The 22,290-nt window shown below is 34.8% G+C and overlaps 1 protein-coding gene across 3 annotated transcripts in view; it reads left to right on the plus strand.

Moving 5' to 3' along the window:
- The window catches only part of LOC126836647 (protein muscleblind), a 151,909-nt gene that overhangs the window by 51,971 nt on the left and 77,648 nt on the right, over window positions 1-22,290 (plus strand). For all 3 annotated transcript variants that reach the window (XM_050570232.1, XM_050570230.1, XM_050570231.1), the window contains exon 4: window positions 17,768-18,325. In XM_050570232.1, coding sequence (XP_050426189.1) covers window positions 18,140-18,325 — 186 coding nt within the window. In that variant the 5' untranslated portion in view covers window positions 17,768-18,139. The remainder of the gene's footprint in view (window positions 1-17,767; window positions 18,326-22,290) is intronic.

Genomic DNA, 22,290 nt, shown 5'->3' on the forward strand with positions numbered 1-22,290 from the left:
ATAGTGTTTCCAACTCCGTCGGGGGATCAACTTATTTTGTACGTACTGTATGATAAACGGGCACGTCCAAGTTTTACCCCATTTGCCGGTTTCGCATTATGAATGCGAATTTTTATTGTCTCTTCACCCCCCTCCCCCCTATCCCGCACACGACGTCTTTGTTCGCTACCCATCGCACAATATATAATATTGTCACAATTGTAATTTCCTTTTACCGGACAGAAACTGTTTGTAATAATAATAATATACGCCTTATTTCTCCAGACAATTGTATTAAAAAAATATACCTGTCGTTATCTCCAGTCAAAACCGGCGCGGCGGCCAGAGTTCATTTTCAAAAAAAAAAAAAAAAATAAGTCGTACCGTTTTTGGTTAAGTTTTTCCTAATGTTACCCATAAGGGGATTTGCCGAGGTCTGTTTTTAAGGAGTTATATTTGAGAAAAGAGTGGTTTTAATAGAGGTTTCGACCGTGTCAACTAATGCCGTGGCTGATCTGTATAAGCTTCGAGGTATTGTTTTTAATTTAAATAGTACAAGTAAAAGCTATTTTGGTTAATTTTAGATAAAAAAAACGGATTTTCATTTCAAAATTTCAGCTACAAGTGCCACAAAAAGGTCTTTGGCCGGTGAGATTGGTTTGTAATAATTTTGGGTGTACCAGAGCAACTGGAACTTTATTGTACAGCCGTCAGTATTGTAATATAGACTAGGAGAAATAAATTAATTTCAATCCCAGACGTTCGTCTTGGAACAAATTTATTATTTATTGTGCGTTTGTGAGTTCTCCACGACATCATTACATCCGTCTGACGGGCAGACATTCCGCATTAAATATTTCAACTGTTTGGCACGCTAAGTTTATAATTCTCATTCGCTAACGACTGTGCGTTTGTGGAATTTCAAAATTACAATTTGAGCCGTTAAGTTATAAATTTACTCTTAAATTTCGCCCTTCAAATCGTCAAACGGTGAAGTAGTTTGTCGAGTGCTGAAGCTGAGAGAGTAGTTTTTTTTTTTTGTTTCTTAAAATTGTATTCGAATAAAAAATAATAGTGATATTAATTTAAAAGCCAATTCATTTGTTTGCGTTTTATTACTACTATATTATTATTTAATTGTTTTTCTGGAAGATCAAAAATTCCATTGTTTCACCTACTCAAGACATTTAAACCGTCCAAAAGCGGCCGCCGACAATGGAATCCTTCGGGATCGTTACGACCACTAAAATCAATATCCCGTGGGTTTTCCTGGACGTCTACTACAACGCCCTTTCGTCGTGCACTCGCGTTATTATTAAAGTTTCTATGACGTGTCATTAGTCGCCTTTTTCACCCCTCAAACACGCTAAAAGGTCTCGGACTGCCTTTAAAAGTCAGCAACGGTTAACGCTTATGGAGGCCGATCACATCCTGTAAACATTCAAATAACCAAGCAGCTAACACAGCCCACCGTTTCATAATAACTCAGCACTGACACACACAGAGTTGAAAACCCATTCCTATTCTTGATAGATATATTTTTTTTTTTAGTACACTTATTTTTCCACCAAAAGGTTTTTTAAAGTGTGCATAAAAGCACTGTGCGGTTTTTCCCGCAAACACAATCTATAAAACTTAAACAAAAAAAAAAATCAAATTCGATTAAGCCCAACTCTGGTTGGTTACATCTATTTAGGATATAGAAAATTGCAAAATTAAAAATTCTTCAATAACCGTACAATGGTGTTAGAAAGATTGCTAAAATGTTAAATTTACTCGGTCATGGGAGTAAAGATAAAGTAGGGATTAAAATTAGATTCGTTAAGTCGCAAATAAACTTGCACGGTAATTATGTGATTTCTAAATAAGGTTATGTAATCGTAAAACACACACACACACACTTTGATGTCGACGGTAATAAGATTAAGGTTAACGAGGTTACATCTCGGTTAGTGATTTTTATTAACTTCATTAAGCTAAATGAAATATTACTAATTGAACTGCCAGCTTAAGTTTAATTAAACGTTCAATTGACTTAGTCGATTTAAATTCCAAAATTAACTTAGACACCTAATGAGTAAACTCAAGTTATGTGTAAAAGGAAACTATATATTTAACGTAACATACATACATTTTTTTTTTTCAATTATGTGATTATTAAGAAATATGTTTTTTTTTATAGAAAAATCAATAAGATGTTTTAATTATCTATTATTCTTATTGACATACGTGAACTAAAAACTATTACTTCAATGAGAAATCTTAATCTAGATAAGTTCATATTTTATTGTAACACATTTTTATAGTATTTTTTGATTTATAAAATTTGTAAATTCCAAGCTTTTAATTATAATTTTTTATTAAAGTAATTGACAATTTTTATATATTTTATGTTGAACGATTTTAATTATCATAATGTACTGCATATTAAAATAAAATAAAAACATTTTTTTTAAATTTATACCTATCATAAAAATTGTAATAACATATTTTGTTCCATTCCATTTAGTACACAACTTTTAAGTACTTCCCGTCTCGCCTACATTTATTTTTCATTACATTTTTAAAACTATTTTTATGCCGGTTTGAATCATTTAGCATGTACTATTTGAAATAATGTTTTTTTAACAGTTGTTTAAAAAGAAAAAGTATTATGACTCGTATCACCAACCTGGTGCAGCACCTGTAAAGTAATTGTCTAAGACATTGTTGTTGCTTACTTAGTGAAGTTCTCCGGACTTCTGTAAACAGTACTTGTATTTGGCGCTTGAAACACTTATTCTTGAAAATAAATATTTATAACTTTTAAGGATGGACAGTACCTAAAGGTTGAACGACAGTCTAATGGATTGACATTAAAAACTGACAATGTGAGGGTTGGAATGATAGTGGCTGAAAATCTTGATTTTTTGACTGGTGTATTTTAAACTTGTTTGATTTTTTGTCTCAGTCAAAAGATGAATGATATTCAAGAATTAAGATTGATCGTGTACGCCGTTGAATGTTCAGTTTTGCCAGTAAAAAATTGAGAAGCAAGTATTTGAAATAAAAAATGTCTTGTATTAATACATTTTCATTTGTAAATGCATTCGAAAAAGCTCAATTTTCTTCTCGCTATTTTCTTAATAACGTATTACACGCTTGGACGCACTAAGTAAATTGCAATAAAAATAAAAATGAGAAAATCCTTGTTCGTTGTAAACTATATTTTAGTCTTACAGCGAACAGCGATCTGACGATTAAGTTGTACACCGGTACGTCAGTCGTAAAGTCTTAATTTAAAACCAGAAGCAAGACTCTTATCTCGGATAAATGATTGACAAACCTTTAGAGTGTAGATCGGGTGGTACAGAAAATTACTGTGAACCCCCTAATCTGTTCTAATCCTTACCTTTTTCCCCAAAATCATCAATAACCAAGTACCATGACAGGACTTATACACTTTCATTGAAATTTAAAAAAAAAATTATGCTTTATAATACATAAAACCACATATTGACTGTTGTATATCGAAAAGAACTAAATTAAACAATTACACTGCCTCAAGCTCATCAAAGTTTAAGCTGGATAAGAAGTATAAAGCACATTATCATCATTTTTCTTTTTATGTGCATTTCAATTATTCCTGTTTAAAAAATTATTCAAAGCCTGTTTAATCGATCGGTAATTATATTTATTTGAACGTTTTTACTTTTAATTTAAATAATTGACGCACAGATAATTACCCACGATAATATAAAAAAAAAAAGGAACCATTAAAATAGTTAGAGGGAGAACTTGAAAAAAAAAATGTGTATAAGTATATAAAAGTGATTGGAATATAATTGTTTTATTTACTAAGCTCTATATTCATTGCGATTATTCCATTTCGTTGGTTTTTGTCTGACTTGTAAAAAAAAACTTTCAGAAAAAAATACTATTAAAAAACGAATTGAACCGTTAAAGTTATTTTATTCTCCTTAAACTCCGTACAAGATTGTATAAGCTCAAACAAATATATTCAAGCTCTTAACTGATATTTTCTTATCTCCTCCAGTGGTGTCTAAAATGCTTCTGTAACAAAACTACTTTGTAACTAGTAATATAATAGAAAAACTTTCCGAATCGATCGTTCCCTTTTATAGCCTTTGCTTAGCTTTTCCTGGAAAAATCATAATAAAAATACATTTAGATTTTCAACGCGGGCAAAATGTTGTGCTTATAATCATTTTATTAGTTTGTTACTTTAGTAAAATAGACAGATATTAACAGTTAAGTGCGTTTTTTCCTAGTAATTTGCAACTCGCAGCGAGCAAGCACGAATACACGGCTACATTACACTGTGTACACTTTATAAGAGGTTCTATTTTGTGAGAAAATTAATTACACTATTATTATTACTATCACAGGCACTGCACCGGCTAAATTCGCAACCGTTGTAAATATTCCGCGTTGGTCGCACATAAAACATAATATAGATAATAGTGTAAAAAATAAAAATGTACACTGCTGCACCTGGGCGCGTTAAATTATATTTTTTCTAAAAACCCTAAGGAGCGTTCTCAAACGTCTCGTTTTCCGCTTACGTATTCGGTATATCGCCGTTTGTAGTTTACCGTTGGGTTTTTCCATATTTGGTAGCGAAATTTATGATCGCACACATTAAGAGTGCCCATTGTTTAAACCGCACACGTACCACCCGCCTTTATATTTTAGGGGGTTATTATTATTACTATTGTATTTTTCCAGCGTTTTTTTTTTTTTTTTTTTGGATTCGGCGTGTCTTATATATCAACCTCTTTTGCCGTTTTTGCACTCACAGTAGGCATTAAAGGATTGTTGTCCCCCTCCGCAGAGCACGGTGCCCCGACATGTTTTATTATTTCTCCTAGCTACCGCCTAAGACTCTATAGTAAATCATGGCGGTATTTAGTCTTAACCCTCACACCCACCCCTATCTAGTCGTCCCTTCCGTGTGCCGGCCAACGACACAGTAATGTTTTGTTCGCAATAATTCACTACCCCCCCCCTCCCCTCATCCGCCTCGATTGAGTTTCGTTTCCGACAACATTGTGTGCATGTGAACGCCTGTGGTCTATATATAATGATAATAATAATAATAGTATATATTCTGTTAATGCCTACATAAAATATATAAATCCATATATGTATATATATACACACAATAGCGCTTACTGTCCTGGGTTGTTCCTTTTGGGGTTTCCTTGGCGTTTTTAAGTGGTTTAAACGGTATATAATGTTGTATTATATATTATATAGCACCGCAGTGGTCTGCGCGGTCCTGTCTTTTGTTTGATTTATTTATTGTTTCCAGCGCGACAACCGCCGTCTCGGCCAAAAGCTTTCAACGGTCTTCAAAAAAAAAAAGAAAGAAAGCGAAAACCAAACTGCAAACACCCGAAAATAAAATATGACATAACGAATCCATAAAAATTGATATTATTACATTAAAGGTATTACCTATAGTGCATGATCCCCGTATAAAACTCTATTCATCATTGCATTCATTTATTTTACAATCATTAATTCTTAAGTGTAATATTCTAGATTCTAGAATCAAGATGGTATTAGAAATAAATAATCAAATCTGTGGTTTGATGTGCTACAAGAATTTTGTAGAAGATTAAGTGTGCCATGTTGTTGAAAAGGTCGAAAACCACTGTTCTATCTCCACGTCAGGGTTGAGCTGTTCGAGCACGGTAATTGATTTTATAATGTACATTGTACTGATTGGCAAACCTACTACAAAAGGAAGTAACGGCTGATGTGCGCATTCAATATAGGGGTATTTGTAGTTGATATATTATGCGGGTGGGTACCTACATCTCTTTCAAACGCACATGAACCGGCACCATGTTGACAATAAAACGGATACAACATCACTATTGTACCCGCGTTTAATTTTAATCAATTGCCGTTGCCAATCGTCACTTGCAAAGTCTCGATTTAGGCGTCATATTATCTTTATCTAAACTGAGCGTTGGAAGATGGCACGATTTCGGATAAACGAATTGCCAGAGACTTACCAGGGAATTGTATTTCTCCATCGAGTTTCGTATAATCTCAATTTCGGGTAATCTAACGGCCGGATAGCCTTCGGGCCGTTTTCGTTTTGCCCAAACTTTGTGGAAGTCTGGGGCAAGTTTTCAAGGGTTTCAACGCCTCGAGCTCACCTCTCTCCCCTCATTTTTAACACCGACCGTCAATGGCCAGACCACCGACTCGAGGCAGTGCAATCTATTCTCATAAAAATCCCCCAGACATGGCCAATTAATCTCTTACCGTTGTAGTATCGAACCGCCGAGGTTAAGGCACTGTTAAGCATTGTTATTACACATCTACACCGATCAGTCGTCGGAAACACACGGAACGGTCCGAGGGGGTTTTTCTTTCCGTTTGTTTCTTCGTTAGATTTTATTTATTTGTAGGCGTTTAATGGGCGATTTGTTCTGACCGCAACGGCCCGGACTTGGCAGAGCGAGCTTGCCTCTCCCCATGGCGGTTCTCAATTAATTTATTATTATCTGCAACGGCGGCAGCAGCGTTTTCCAATATAATATATAGCACACCAGAGTATAATGTAATTTTCCAAAAACTACACACACACACACACAAATTCACATTTACAGCCACCGTATAGAGCAATTACAATCGAAGCTGTAATGGCGTTTTTCATTTTTAAGCGTAGTGCTTCGCAGAAGTTTTAAAAATTTGCAACGGCCATCAGTTATCCAACTGAAAACTCATTTTTCGAAATGGCATCCAATCGTGTGACAATCGATTTGATTTATTTTTAAAGGGGTCACGTTGGATATACAATACACGAACATTGAACATACCATCAAGAATATTTAAAAATCAATAAAAAATTACCTTCTTTGCTTAAATAAGTGTTAATGAAAAAATGTGTACCACAAGATTAACTACGATTTGGATATCTTAACATTTTAATGGTCATTTAAAATTAATTTTACATTAATCGTTTTTCGAGAATAACTGTTTGAGTAGGTACATTGCTTAAAGGTCATTGTAGTTGAACTTGGCATTGTATCTTTAAATATATATATATATATATTTGATACTAAACTTTTCATGGCTAATCTAAAGAGTACTATTATTTTAATTATTTCCGATATTGTATAAATGGCCCTTGCAAAGTTAAGGGTTAAATATTTTAGACAAAACCGTTCCGTCGAAGAGGTAGTGTTAAACAACAACTGTTTCTCTCGTTGTGGTCGATAAATCTGTAACTTTAGGTGTATATTATGTATTTACCTTAAGTGCAACAATCCGTAGTATTGAGCGAGGTAATGTAAATAATTTTGTGGGCTGGCAGCGTTACTTAAATCTAATAATATTGTTATCATCATCATCCTACGTAATATACCACAGTATAGACACAGCCGCCTCGCGACAGTTGTAAAATTATTACATTATGTGTATAATATTATAGCCGTCCATAGGGAAATCAACAGGCCTGCTGGAAATCAAATACATGATATAATATTTAGTGGTTGTCGCTACAATATTGCGGGTTCCAAATGCTTCCATTCCAAATTAACAATAATTACTACTACAGTATTATTTGTATCGACAGTGTTTAATGTTAAGCACAAATGTGTTTATGAATGTATTATTGTACACACAATAGTTGAAGTTAAAAAATAATCGACACCCTGTCAGAATCACCTTCGATGCGTTTGTGAAAAGCTTTGAAGGTATTTTTTTGCTGTTGTACTGGCAATATTGCTGATATTGTATTATTATTAGTATTATTATATTTTTCTATATTCTTATTATGTGTTCATTTACATGTGGTATATATTTCACCAAGACCCTCTCAGTCAAATAGATTTCATTGAGCGTCGTTCAAATAAAAGAAATTGAAAATATTTTTTATTCAATTACCGGTTTCTGTTGAATGAATCATAACTTAAGATAAATTTTAGTTTTAAGTTTAATTGAAAAATTACAATTAACTTAAATGTTCTTCTTAATTTTCGCCTTACACTCCCAACTACATAGGACTGGCCAATTACAATGAACTCGATGAACTTTAAGTAAAATTTAACTAAACAACGTGTTACTACTCAGCCGTGTACTTTACTTTTCTTTTATTAAGACTAGAATACTTAGTTTACACCTAGACTATAAATATTCCACGTTGAGAACACGAACATTTACTTTATTTTATTTTTTACACCATTTCACCGACCGACTTGGGATATTTCAAATAAACGTGTACCGAAAAATGATTTTGTGGTAGGAGTTTTTTTTTTGTGTGTATCTGACAACTTAAGACTGGTCGTCATCGCGAAATTGGCCATATTGTCAAGTCCAAAACGAATACTAAGCTGTCCGCTAAAAAACGTATAATGATATTTTATACATTTTTCTCTTTTTAAGAGGACGCCCTACAGCGAATTTTCCAACGTTCAAACACACCTACGCAGATGGGTTTAGAGCAAAAATACCTAAACAAAAAATGAAAGAGGACAAGACTTTGGAGATTGAATGTCTTTACTTTTTTCACGTCGTTATTTTCAAAACCGGATATGAAAAGTTGTCTCCAAAATGTTGTTATCTTTCGATTTTGTAATAAGTTTTTTCACTGTCAGACAACCACAAGACTTGGTAAAACGCGTTCTGCGAAACTGTTTTAAGATGACAATCTTATATTAACTAGCAAAAAACAGTATGTATAATATGTACAATATGCATCGTGGAATTGGCATTTTTACTCTCTATGAAATTGGTACACAAAATGGCTGCGTTCCATATTATATTGGGTTCAGTGATGCAATCCCCCTAACAGTGTGACCAACTACAGAATATAATACATATGATATTATATATTATACGCAGTGTACTCGTGGGTCGTCGTGGGTCTCAACGTTATGAATATGATAAAATACATCATATAAATCGTCTGCAGACTCATTATTATTATTCCTACCGTTATTACCGCATTTACCGATAAGCGCGACAGCATTATGACGGCGTGTTGTCGTTGCGGCACTCTCCTCTGCATTGTCCTTCCCCTTAGTCCACTTCCCGGGGGTTTCAGATTTTTATTTTTCCCGGCGACACGTTCGGGATAACGTCCCCGGGAAACGCCACACAAGTCACAGGGGGATGGAGGGTCAATCGATCATCGGGGCATATTATTAGGTATAACTTAAACTTGGGAAGTGTACTTGGCGACGTAAATCGTTTTCGGACGAGTACGGCGAAAAGTGCCTTTGTGTCATAAAGATAACACAACAATATACAATGTGTCGTTATATACACCTCTGGCGGTGTCTTCCCCCCCCCCATCCCATCAGCTGTTCTCATATTGTTGGATTTTTTTTTTTTACAAAAAACTTTTCGCCAACATCCGTGTCGAGCCATTGTTAGCAATACTTTTTTTTTTTTAGTTTCGCGTCAACGCCTCACGCACCTTTTAGGATAGCTGGCGTTTTTTTTTTCTGCTTCCCTTTGTGTCTATTATATTAGTATTATTATTTTATAACCCGACGACGACGATAAGCGTGTGTGAGCTTTTCGCCGACACGAAACCGACCCGTCAGCGGTTTGCTCGCGGCCAAACTTTAATACAACCGTCGTCATTGTCTGAGTATAATCGCCACGCGCTTGCACGTTATCTCGCCTTTGATCGTCGACAAGACGTTTTAATTAAATACAAAACGCAGCCGACAACTGGTGTATACTATATTATATTGTTATAATTATTATTATTGTTTAAACACAGCGTTTGTCGAGCAACCAACACAACATTGTCCGCATTGAACGCGCCCCATTGTCTCGCGCTCTTTTGTTAGTCCACCCGTCGATTTGCATCTCTCTCTCTCTCTCTCAAGACCAGGTCGAGACAATTTCCCAAACTCTAGTAATGTCCGTTGCAAACGGATGTGTCTGCGACCTTATCGCTGATCAAATTACGATTGTCAACGACATCATCAATGTAAAACAATAGCGTTGCACTTTTGTCACAGATTCGATTACAATCGTCAATCAGAGCGCTTTTTCTTTGAACCGCAAGACGATTGTATTTGTATTGCAAACATATAATATTTTTAATGTTATTAGTTTTCGCGACGGTAGCAATCACACAATTAAAGGGTTCCGTGCAATAACCGGACAGCTCCTTTTTTTTTTTTAAATTGTTCAGGACGATCAAAATAAAATTTACTACCATTGGCTGGAAAAGAATGAGATTTGTATTGTCATTGTCCGATTTTAGGTACCGTTTGTTCCGCCAAAGTACTGTTTTTGATAAAAATGAAGCGGTTCAATATTCGAAAACGACGCTACAATATTGTTTTGTTCTAAACATTCCTCGTCGCTTTATCCTGATCAATTTTATTTCAGCTCCAATGATCCACTAACCCTCTTAGCAAGAATCATTTTTCCAATTTTAAAAACAGTCAGTCTTAAGTCAGAAACTCATCCCACACACACACTTGTCATTGGTGCATGTCCACAATTGACTCCTGTCAAACGTCTTTACTTGTAAGAAGAGGTGACATATCATTCAGCACAACAAGTGCAAGCGAACAATCATTTGGTATTTTTTATTGTGATTCCATACTTAAACGTGACTTGACCACAATATAAGAAATAAAACGCTGCGATTAAGCACAGCGGCCATTCGACACAAGCGTGGGTGATTTCGATTTTGGATTTTACCGTCGCCGGTAGTAAACTTCTTTTTTGTAAACACCGCAATCGTATATAAAACCGAACTAATGAGAAAGTCACGGTGCCGGCAACTTATTAGCGGCAAGGCACAACCCTTTAATGATATAGGTACCTACCAAGTTTATGACCGACACGTCCAGTCGCAATAATTATTAACTTCCATACCGAGCTTAGCGCGTGCCAATAACATATCCGTTTTGTTTATGTTGTATTTGTTTTATTTGACACTCATGTGAGACGTTGTTTTATTAAAGGAACGCTGGTCAGGTCTCACCTTTACCGCCTTTTAAATTACAGACTTCGTATTGCTATACATTACAATAATATATCCGTGGCTTGAGTCCTAAAGAAGGGGACCAATCTCACTTTTTGTAACTTTTGCATAACGAGCTTTTAAGTTTTTTTTATTTTTGTCTTCAGGCTGTATGTTAGTTTGTTATCAAACTTTTCATAAGTTATTCAATTTTTGGCCTATAGAGTATCATTTTCATCACAATATATAGTACTAATATTAAACAGCGTGTTGTTGGTAAATTACATGATATATGTATATCTCATTTAGGCGGTGCTAAAAAACCTGAGCGGTGTGCGGCACGCAAATATTAATATAACTTGACCGAGTGGCGACACGAATTGCCTAGGACAATTATTTAGGGCGGTTGCCAAAAGCAAAAAATTAAAACCAACTAATAACCTTAGTACTGTCTAAAAATAATTTATCCAGACAGTGCGCTGGAAATATATTTTCAGCGACGACGACGATGGCGCATATGGATTTTTTAATCTCTTTCCGTACAAAACATTTGGCCTATTTCAGTATATTATGCCAGCAATAAAATTCACACATGCTCTCCAAGTACTTACTAGCAAAAAACTCCCATATTCACATCCGGTCTATAAGACTGATACAAATTTTGTTACTAAAACAAATTTAAATTCCTTTTCAAATGTTATTCTGGGCACGACTAATGTATAGTTTGCCATTTAAATAAATGCAACACGATCCTCGGAAACAAGTGGTTTATGAACATAATTTATAATATATTATTATTTTAATCAGTTTTATCAAGACAATAAATTATTAAGTAATAAAGAAAATTGTCCGAGATTGTTTGGGCAAACGACAAAATGTACTACAGTAAATAAATTACACTAAAAGCCGAAGAATAATAAATCAACCTCCCTTCTTCACTCCCGCAGAGTTAACTCGATACGGTGTGCATTCAAAAATTAGCATTACTTATTAAAAACAAAAGGGTGATTGTTTGTTTAGGGTTAAAAATCTAGCAGGCCATTTTTTTACTCACAAGACTGAATGATAGACACTCGTGTATAATTAATTGTTTCCTAAATTATTTATTTTAGCTTCCTGGGGAAATGCTATCAGTTGAGTATCCAAAAACTAGTATTTACTATAATTATTATACCTCCTTATTATTAAACCAACTCAAGTCAATAGAAAAACAATGCAGTTATTAATAATATATTATTGTATATTTCATACATGTAATCCATAAACACCCATCACGTGTTTTGGTAAAAATGTTTTAAAGATTTATATAAGTAGATATAATTTGTAAATAGTATGAACAGGATTTTTTATAAGAAAGTATAACTTGTCAATGCTCATTCCTGGACTTTTCCTAATCGACTTTCTGATATGGATGCTCTTTATAGTCTTGGTCTTGAGAATAACGATTCAAAAATATTCCACTCATTAAGCCTGTGCTATAATATTGAACATTGTAAAGGAAAAGGGCGCCGGACCGCTGTAGCCGTTCTTGGATCTACGGTTTGTGTTTTCATTTTCTTTTATTATTACTTGAGTTTTTATCATGTTTTTTTTTTGTTGAGATTATTTGTCTTTACGGTCTGCGAAAAGCCGGCAAGGTAGTTTAATAAACGTCACGTGCTGGAATTGGAATTTCACGGGCCGGGAGAGAAGAGACTTAAACGTGTCGTACAACATTAAACGCGGTGGTAGGGCGTTTCCTTGCAAGTCGTTTGATTCCCCTTGTTTTTCATCCCATGTAAATAATTACCTATCCCGGTGGTGAACGCGAGGGGAAGCCTTTTTGCCCAATCAAAACTGTACAATTCGTTTGCATGTACAAAACATCCGTGCTAAGCATTGCAAGCACACTGTGCCAAGTAACTTTAATTGTCTGTCTGTGTGGTCTTAGTCCCCTCGAAGAAGTAGAATGCCGAAGTATAGAGAAACCGCACAGGGAGAGCGTTCTTGTCGGATGGATGAGACGAGATGCGAAAACCAGAGAAGGTAACTCGGTCGGGTCCTTCCTCTTCTCCTCGAGGAGTAATGGATCGTGAAACTTGCCGAACGGGATCTTTATGGGAAATTAGTAATTATCCTTGCACGGAGGAATCCTCAGGGATATCATCGGGATTTCCAATTTGCTGTTAGGGAAGATCCCACTCGGACAAGGGTCCGGCCGAGGAAATCACGTTTGTCCACCGCCAAAGCGTGTAAGGTCTCTAAAACTTTTTAATTCCCACCCCCTCTCCTCCGACGCCCCTTCGCCTAGTCCGGCATGGCATGTAAACAATATAAACTTTCACCAACTACCGCTGAGGGTAAATGATTTTCATGCACTCAAAGCATAATAATATTACGTTGTGGGGGGGGGGGGAGAAAAAAATAAACAAAAAACAGTTTACATTGACCTATATTTGGGTATTTACTGTACGCATACGGGACAAGTCGGTTGTACGAAAACTAATTATTAATATGGAGGTGAAATGAAAGTAATCCGCTTTATTTTGGTACACAAGCTGCATAAGATCCGCGAAACTGATTTCATACATTCAGTCTTAGGTCCTAATGCATATTGTATGTATGCAAATTGTTTATGAAAATATTCGCTTAAAACTATATTAATAATAATTAAACGGTTTATTTATCATGCAGACGGCAACGCAAAGCTGATAAAGAGAGAGAGAGGCGCTTTTTACTCCAGAAAGTTCAATTTCCAACGAAGCCTTAAAACTTAAATATACTTTTTGTATTAAATTTTGGAATATTCTGTTTATTTTGTCGAATAAACTGACAAACAGTCAATAACACGCGTCTTGTTAATGTAAAAAAAAGTAATTATTGAATTGGTGAAAGTAAAAAACGGTATAAATTATTTTTTTAAAGTTTTACAGTGAAAGTTTTTTTTATTTCAATGCGCTTCGACGACCGATTTTCTTTAGTTTTCTCCAATACCTCTTTGGGGGAAATTAATTAAATATTACAAAAACAACAAAAACATTTTACTTGCACCTTTTACCGGTTTACGCAATTGTGACCGTCACATTGTCTCATATTTAGTTGGAACGACTGTTTTTAGCTATTTCTATTCTATTGGAGACAACAAATGCCACTAATGGCTGGCAAGGCGTTAGGGTGCGCTGGGGTTTCGTCTACGACTTGCAAAACCGTCGCTGTGACCGAAAATAATTAAGAAAATAGAACAGACATTTTATGGCGTGTGTCTGTTAACGGCACCGGCCTTAAGCCCGACGAAACGACATCAGAAAACATGTACATAGCCGTGCTAATGTTACAATTAACGTGCCACGGTCCTGTATGGGGATAATGACGGTCAGACAAACAAGGACTAACCTTCTTGGGGTCGTTTCTTTTTAAGTGTATGTGTATGTGTGTTATTGTTATTCTATTTTTTTTTTTTACGACAAAACGGCTGTGGCAACCATTTCGTTGTGATTTTACCGGGTTTTAGCAAAGGGTTTACTGTGGATAAGTTTTTTACGCCCTTTAAATCCAATTAAAAACAAAATAGAAACGAGCTTGCTTTTCGCGGGTCCCGCATATGGGCTGGCGTGTAAATTAACTTGTCCGTGACACGGATCCAACACACATGACTTTGTCATCATATTTTAATGTAACCGACAGTGTTGAAACATTAAGAGTGTATCTGTTACCGCACGGTAACATGTCGAGCAACACAAACGGTTATAGAGTTGTGCTTGTTCTTGAATAACTACACTTAGAATTAATAAAAAATGTGCAATATTTTTTCGAACCAATTTTCAGACCCGAAGTATATTACATAGGTTTAGTAAGATTTTGTTTGGCTTTATTTTTCTTTTGAGAAGAGGTTAGTTTTAACGAGAAAAAAAATGTAGAAAAAGATGCGTTTAATAATAATATTAACAACTCACACTTCACACGGTCTTACCAACTACTTAGGTACGACGAAAATATTATATTATTTTGGATAAATACAGTATTGCGTGGATTCGCTTTTGATGTCCTCGTGATAACGTCACCAAGCACAACCCCATACATCTGTCCACTTTGACACGGACCTGAGTAAGCAAAATTAAAATGACAAATTTGACACGACGGTTATGTACTTGTGTCAAGAGCCGGCTAGGAGAAAATTATGGCCAAGTGGAACTACTCTCGAGTGTCTCTTTCTGTGATAATGTGCCAGTAATAGAAAAGACTTTCTCAAAAACGTTTTTTTAAGGGTACCAATTAAAAATTATTAATTTTATCACACAAATTATAAAAAAAAAAACCTAGAACCGTTGTTGGATTTATTGGATAATCAATTTCAAACTATTAAGATACAGTTTCATTACTCAAATCTTGAGATTTTTCACAGCCTAAGTCCTAATATAATTTATGATTTGTTTTGCAGGTCAGTTTGCATAAGTTGATAACATTGTATAACACGGTTAGGTAAACATATTTATATTTAAACCCAGTTTTACACCTAAACTTCCAAAGACAAACTAGTGATGCATCAACAACATAACTTCTCAATATATGAATTTTATAAATTCAAAATATCTGTTTGTTTTACGACTACACAATTTATAAATTTCATTAAAAACTCATATTTATCAGTTATGGATTCAATCAATAACAAATCGCAGTGTATGTAGGTTTGATAAAACAATTGTCAGAGTTCATATGTGGATTTTCACTTAACTTACCTCAGCAAAGTATGAATGCATATCAACAGTCTTAGTTTAGGTATGAAAATTTTGAAATTTTCTGCTTTTGAGTACACCGACTTTGCAGCTTAGCGTCTATATAACACAGCTTGTGAAGCTCAGCTTGCACAGTATTTGTGGGCCGAGACGAGGGCGATGACAATGATAATAATTGTTCATCTCTACTCCAACGGCAATAATAACCGTTTACACCGCGTTAACACACAACGGTCACTTATGTATATGATGTTGGCAAGCGGGTAAACGTTATTATTATTGTTTTAAACGAGTCACACATTTAAGTTATTTGCCGACCACCCCATGCCGTTCAACGTCCCCTTTTTGTCGCACACCGCAATCCTTTTGGTCGGCTCTTATGACACCGTAATGTATATAATAATGTACAAAACGGCTGTTCGTTTCGGTAATGATTATTCTCGAGCACGTTCCGTGCGATGACACATCCCCAAGTCATTAAATATTCACACTCGGAGAGACACTCACACACATAATATGAACCACACGGATATATCGTATCCGACTGGCCCGACGCTTGTTAATAACCGTTATGCTAATAGGACTCCCTGGCCCCTGGTTTACTTTTTTTATCCTGTGGTCAGCCCTTTTTTTAAATAACAATAATAATGAAAAAAAAAAAACAATATGGTCACAAACCGTTTAACGAGAGCGATTTTGTATCGGACGCGTTACTAATCGCGTGGGCTTAGATCCAAATCGTTGCAAAAAAGCAAAGCTGGATAAAGTGTTGAGTTTAAATAATTATTTTGAAAATAGTAACACGGTTAAGTCATAAATATTAACATGAAAACGATTAAGTTAAGTTCACCCACTGCTGTTAGTTTTGTATTGTATAAATTCGATATAAAAATTGCCAATTTTTTCGATATTACATTTTATATTTTATCTTTGACGCGAAACTGATTAGGTATTGTTTTACAGTGATGTACTTTTATTTTTTATTTTTGTCTGGACCTCTTAAATATATCTTTTAAACCGCTGAAACGATTTTTATCACTTCATGTAGCAAATCTACAAACAAACAGACAACAGAAATGTTCTGAGAGGTTCTTTATTGGGACGAAACAAAATAAATTTCATCCTTTCCCTTTAAAAAAATTGTAAAAAACACCCAAAATTGTATATGTTTTTCAACTTGGAGTTATGGTGCACTAATACTTTTTTAAAACAGTCTAATTGGTTCCAAATGTTTATAGGATGTACTTTAGACATAGTACTGCGTTGATAAAACAAAAATATAAGCCCTTTGCCCTAAAAGGGATGGAAACTTTTTTTTCTTTGCTTTTTTAACTGAAGTTTGACTGCTTGAGGTCTGAAAATTAGACCAAACAGAGATCTAGAGTGGGCCTAACCTAACTTATAGGTACTTATTGCTAAAAAATCCGTTGTCAAATTTTTTTTTAATTTTAAATGAAACCTCCCAAAAAAATTGGAAAATCGCACTTTTGTAAATTTCTGTGAGATTTCTATGTGCGAGTGAAACAACAGTCAACAGGTACCTGAAAAATATTTAACAAATTATTATAGACAAACGATCGACCCTAATCGTATCCACCCTAATACTGAAAATATAACGTTAGCAAATTAATGCCATTACAACGCTTTTAACGATATTTACATTTCTACTATTTACAGATTCGCACCGAAGCGTTTATTTGTATTAATTTAGTTTTTTTTTAATTCCTGTAGACTATGACCAGACTCCACTGGATTGGTTTATTAAAAAATAAAATTAAAATACCATCTTCGCAACAAAGTGAAAATTAGGAGTCATTTTTTTTTTTTTACTGATTATTATATTTTATGTATAATAGGTAAAATCCTTTTGCTACCTCAAAAATGTCGTTTTTCAACAAGCTAGCGAAACTTGCTCCAAATAACTTGTTCAATGTATTTGTTAACTTTGACGCATGATCCAAAAGAGCTTAAGCGTTAGAGTCCACGTGCAAGTTTTCCATAAGAAAATCCAAATTAAGTTTTAACCGTTTTTCGGTCCAAGCCCGCGCGCGATGTTGTGGTTTATTTTTTACACTTTATAACTTTTTATTTTACAATTTTTTTTTCCTGTTTTTTGCAGACTTATACCGGCAAACGGCTTGCTTGTGTAGAGAGCTTTGAATCGCCTCCCGGCAGACCCGCATCGCCGACAGCAGCCGCCCACGCTACCGCTGAAAAGCCAAAAAGGTTAAATGATATCGTCTGCCACGACCGAACACCGCATCAGCTGTAGTCTGTCGTCGTTGTACTAGTCGAACGCTTCTTCCGGCTAGGTCTTATAATATAACACAATACAATAATTGTTTCTTCACCAAAAAAAGAAACAGTAACAAACCGTCGGTTCTCTTTATTAATCCACCAAACCGTGTTCCGCACATCAGTTCGGCTAAGCTAAGCTCGACTCGATAAAAAAAAAAACCCCTTTACAAACTACTGATCGCACACGTCTAAGATGGCCGTGGTAAACATGAACAATTTGTTGAACGGCAAAGACTCCAGATGGCTGCAGTTGGAAGTGTGCCGGGAATACCAGCGGAACAAGTGCTCCAGACCGGACACGGACTGCAAATTCGCCCATCCGGCGCCCAACGTGGAAGTCCAAAACGGCCGGGTGACCGCCTGCTACGACAGCATTAAGGTAAGAGCCAAGTATAATAATATGTACATATTTTCCAAGTATAGGCTTGTATACAACTTGTAGCGGATAATATAAAGCGGTCAAATAATTGGAATTAAAAAAAAAAAACAGTTTTAAATTAAATGCGCTTAAACAATTTTAGATTTTATTTTTTAAACATTTAAAGAATTCAACATACATAGTTTTAAATTAACAAATTTTAAAATAGTAAAAAAAAAAATATAAAAATAACTGCACACTTGTTATATTAACAAACGAATTCAATTTTTTAGTTACATTTTTTGTATAATTATTTTTTTTTTAAATCAACGACTTTTAAGGTATATATTTACATTAAATTTGCATATTTTCTTTATCATTAGTAGGTATATTGTTAGCACAATCAAAAAGGATTACTGTATAACGAAATTAAGTACGTTCTAACAAAATTTTCCATTAAGTAATTGCTCAGAGTTGAAAAAAAAAATAGTAGATATTATTTAAGTAAACTTGTAAAATACAAATAATTATATACCAGAGAGAATAGTATTATGAATATCCTACAAAAATTGCATAAAACTCAATATACAGTTTAAACATTTGCTCTTCCGTCTTTCTGGACCTGTAAAAGCTCTTTGGCATGTAATTTGGATTCCTTGTTTTTTTATTTAAGGGTCAGTCGATAACAGCGATGATAATAATAATAAAATGCCCACTGCCGCTTTTCGTTGTACGGTACACAAAGTATAGTAAATAACATAAATAAGGTTGTGGACTTGTCGCCGAGGAAGTGGCCGTCATGTTTTGTCATAGATTTTTACGACCCTAACCGTAATGCACGGACATAAACCTTCAACCGCAATTGAAAAAACACAACCCCAAAAATTACAATTTCGGTGAAAGAAAAATAACCAAAAAAATCGTAAGAGGGAGCAATCCTTGGACAGTCGCGTTGCTTAAGTCCAGATAGTCAAAACGGGTGCATACTTCTTTAATTTCACTCCTGGCATTGAGTGAAAATCAATATAACCGAATGAAAATCGCTGGCCGATTAATGTCAAACAGTTGGAAGAAATTATAGGGATGAGTAAAATATAATACGGATAGTTTGAGATTTGCGCTAATAGTAGAGAAAATGGGTAGAGGATCAGTATTTGTAATATTCCTTTAAGTAATCGCATTCCCATTAATATTCCTCGAATGAAGTATTGAATGCATTCGCCTTCACATTCACTTCAAAATATAGTTCATACCAAAAAATTGTATTAACATTTTTATTAAAAAAATAAGAGTAATATGATGTATTATTAATCGTAATGCTAATAAATTGTTTCCTCAAGTAAAAAAGATCCTTTAGAAGAGTAATTACATTTTTTCAAAATGAGTTCCATTAGAGCAGGAATTAAAAAAAAAATTATCGAGTATAAAAATACAGTTATAATAAGTTAATAGTAAGTAAAAAGTTCTCAGAAGTAAGAGTTTAATAAAAAATTATGCATTTATTCTATTTTTTAATTGTTCAAAAATGCACTAAAGATATATTGATTCATTTTAAATCAACTACAACAAAAGCAATACATTATCAGCCGAAAATTGGCAACGAGATTTAGCTTTTAAATTTGTGTTTTCTCTTTTTATCAAACAGTTTTTGTTTTAAATCTTTCTATGCTGTCTCTAAACTGATTCGAATTATAAAATTCCTCTTTGAATCCGTTGAAAAAACGTTATTTCTACTTGTATTTTTACAAAGAAAAAAAAATTAAAAGAGTTGATTCGTAAACTAACATACACAAGATGCCATTAAAAACCGTAAGAAAACTGTCCCGCCTAACCCAACCGTATACTGGTAAGTACTTAGTAGTGTAACTAGCTGCGGCTATTGTTCTGGTGTACTTGGTAACTCGGCTTTGGCAAAATCTCTCTGGTCTGTTCGACCGAGGTCGGCTTAACTCATCAAAAATAATCTTAAACCTACCCACCACCACCACCACAATGAATTGCCATGGCAGGATAACAATGTATCCGACCCGGAGAGAAGACTTTTCGTTGGAAACACCTAATTAACGGTGACCCTACGTTTATTGAATGAGGCGGCGGCAGAGTATACTTACATAATAACCGTGTCGTTAAGTTTTTTATGCGGGCCGAGCCGAGTTGTGTACAATAATATTATAAAAATAGATTTTTTACCCGTTAATAAGCGGATTATGCCGACCGCCACCGACGGGGCTCGGTCACAAGTAAAGTAATGTTAAAAAAAAAAAAAATTAATGTATATTACAAGCCTTAAAAAATGTAAATAGCTAATGGTAAAAAAAAAGATAGAGAGAGAAAGAGTGAGAGAATTACACCGAGTAGTTTTCCAAAGAGAAGGTGGAAAAAACAACCCTTTCATTATCGGGTAATTAATTTGGTTGGAAAAAAAAAAATAATAACCAGGTACGTTGAACTTTTTTAATAATAATAATATACATAAAACGTGTTTAATGACATGCAAATAGGTGTAGGATATATATACATATTTTTTATCTTTGGATAAATTAGATGGTTTTTTTAAAAAAACTTTTTTCACCATAAAATCGGTTATTGGTACACTGTGTGGTGTGTACAGGGTGTCCTAGGTAGACAGATCCGTTGTATCTCCTTGGCTATCATATTGAGTGGTTTAAATTCTGTTTTTTCTTTACAAGGAACTAAAACAAGAAGTCACTTTTTCAAGCGTCTACCGGACCGATTTCAAAATGTTTTTTTCTTGTTATCAAGTATGACATCTTCTCGCTATTGGGGCTATAAAACGTATTTCAGATTTCGCGTAGGGTGTTTTCGATAGCCCAAAGAATATTGGAAATGTCTAATTGACTTATGACGAAGCAGTGTACATATAATCTAATGAAAAAAAACCGAATTACAAAAATCCTAGCTTCCCAATGGGTGATAATATTATTATTAAATTGGATGAATTTCCGCGGTCGTACACCCTGTGTGATAGGTGGGTTCGGATCGAGGGCGCTTGTAATGAGATTTTTATTGTTTTCATTATACCGGTCTGCCATTCTCTGTGCACATACACACACACTGTGAAATAATAATATTACATTTTTGTAATCTAGACTACCACGAGGAGGAAGGGGTTGGCTCTTAAATTATCGGTTTCTCGTTTCGGTATTTGATTTTTCGCTCGGGTTTTTATTGCTTTTGATCCACCGGGATCGTTGGTGGTATTATTATTATTAGTGCCAGTAGTATACTTTTATTGTATTATTACACGTAAAGTAACAACGGTAGGGCGAGGTATTCTCGCGGGGTTTTTTGGTTTGTTTTTGAAAATTGCCACCGTAATATCCAATCTTACAGCGTACTTAGGCACCGGTGTAAAACACATAAACGCACCGTCTCTGAGGTTATTTATTTGCCGGCCAGACTTAATCCAACGGTCAAAAGGTACGGGAAAATTGTGCAAGGAAAATAAGCAGCTGGCCCGGGTGTATAGTAGCGCACTAAGACATGGTATAAACTTAAATGTAATTACGTCGAACCCCGCCGCGGAGGGGCCGACCTTAAGACAATATTATATAATAAAGTATAGAGCATAATACCTACTTTGTATCTCGCGACGATAAACAAACAATCTTCTCTCTCTCTCTATCTCTGCAGAAAAGTCATCACAGTTTTTCTTTATTATACATTTATTTTTACGCAAGGTGTTTTCGGACTTACAAACCGTACGAGTAACCGTCGCACTGCCATCTCATCTAAATTGAACATTTTTTTTTTTCTAATACAATATATAGTAGACCCTTGCCCCCCCTCTCTCCTACTGCAAGCACACACGTAATAGCTTTTCTCCTCTATAAGCCGATAGATATCACTTTTATCAAGTAAATCCGCTTATAATAATATATCAGTTGAACGACTCTTGTCGATAAATTTCCCTTTTCTATGTTCGAGATGTCTACAAAAGATTAAGGGAAAACTAAATTTTAACA

Source organism: Adelges cooleyi, unplaced genomic scaffold (assembly GCF_023614345.1).
Source record: "Adelges cooleyi isolate 19-005CV unplaced genomic scaffold, UGA_ACOO_1.1 ACOO_flye_CR_arks_rails_tigmint_CR_PRNA_247, whole genome shotgun sequence".
Taxonomy (NCBI): Eukaryota; Metazoa; Arthropoda; class Insecta; order Hemiptera; family Adelgidae; genus Adelges; species Adelges cooleyi.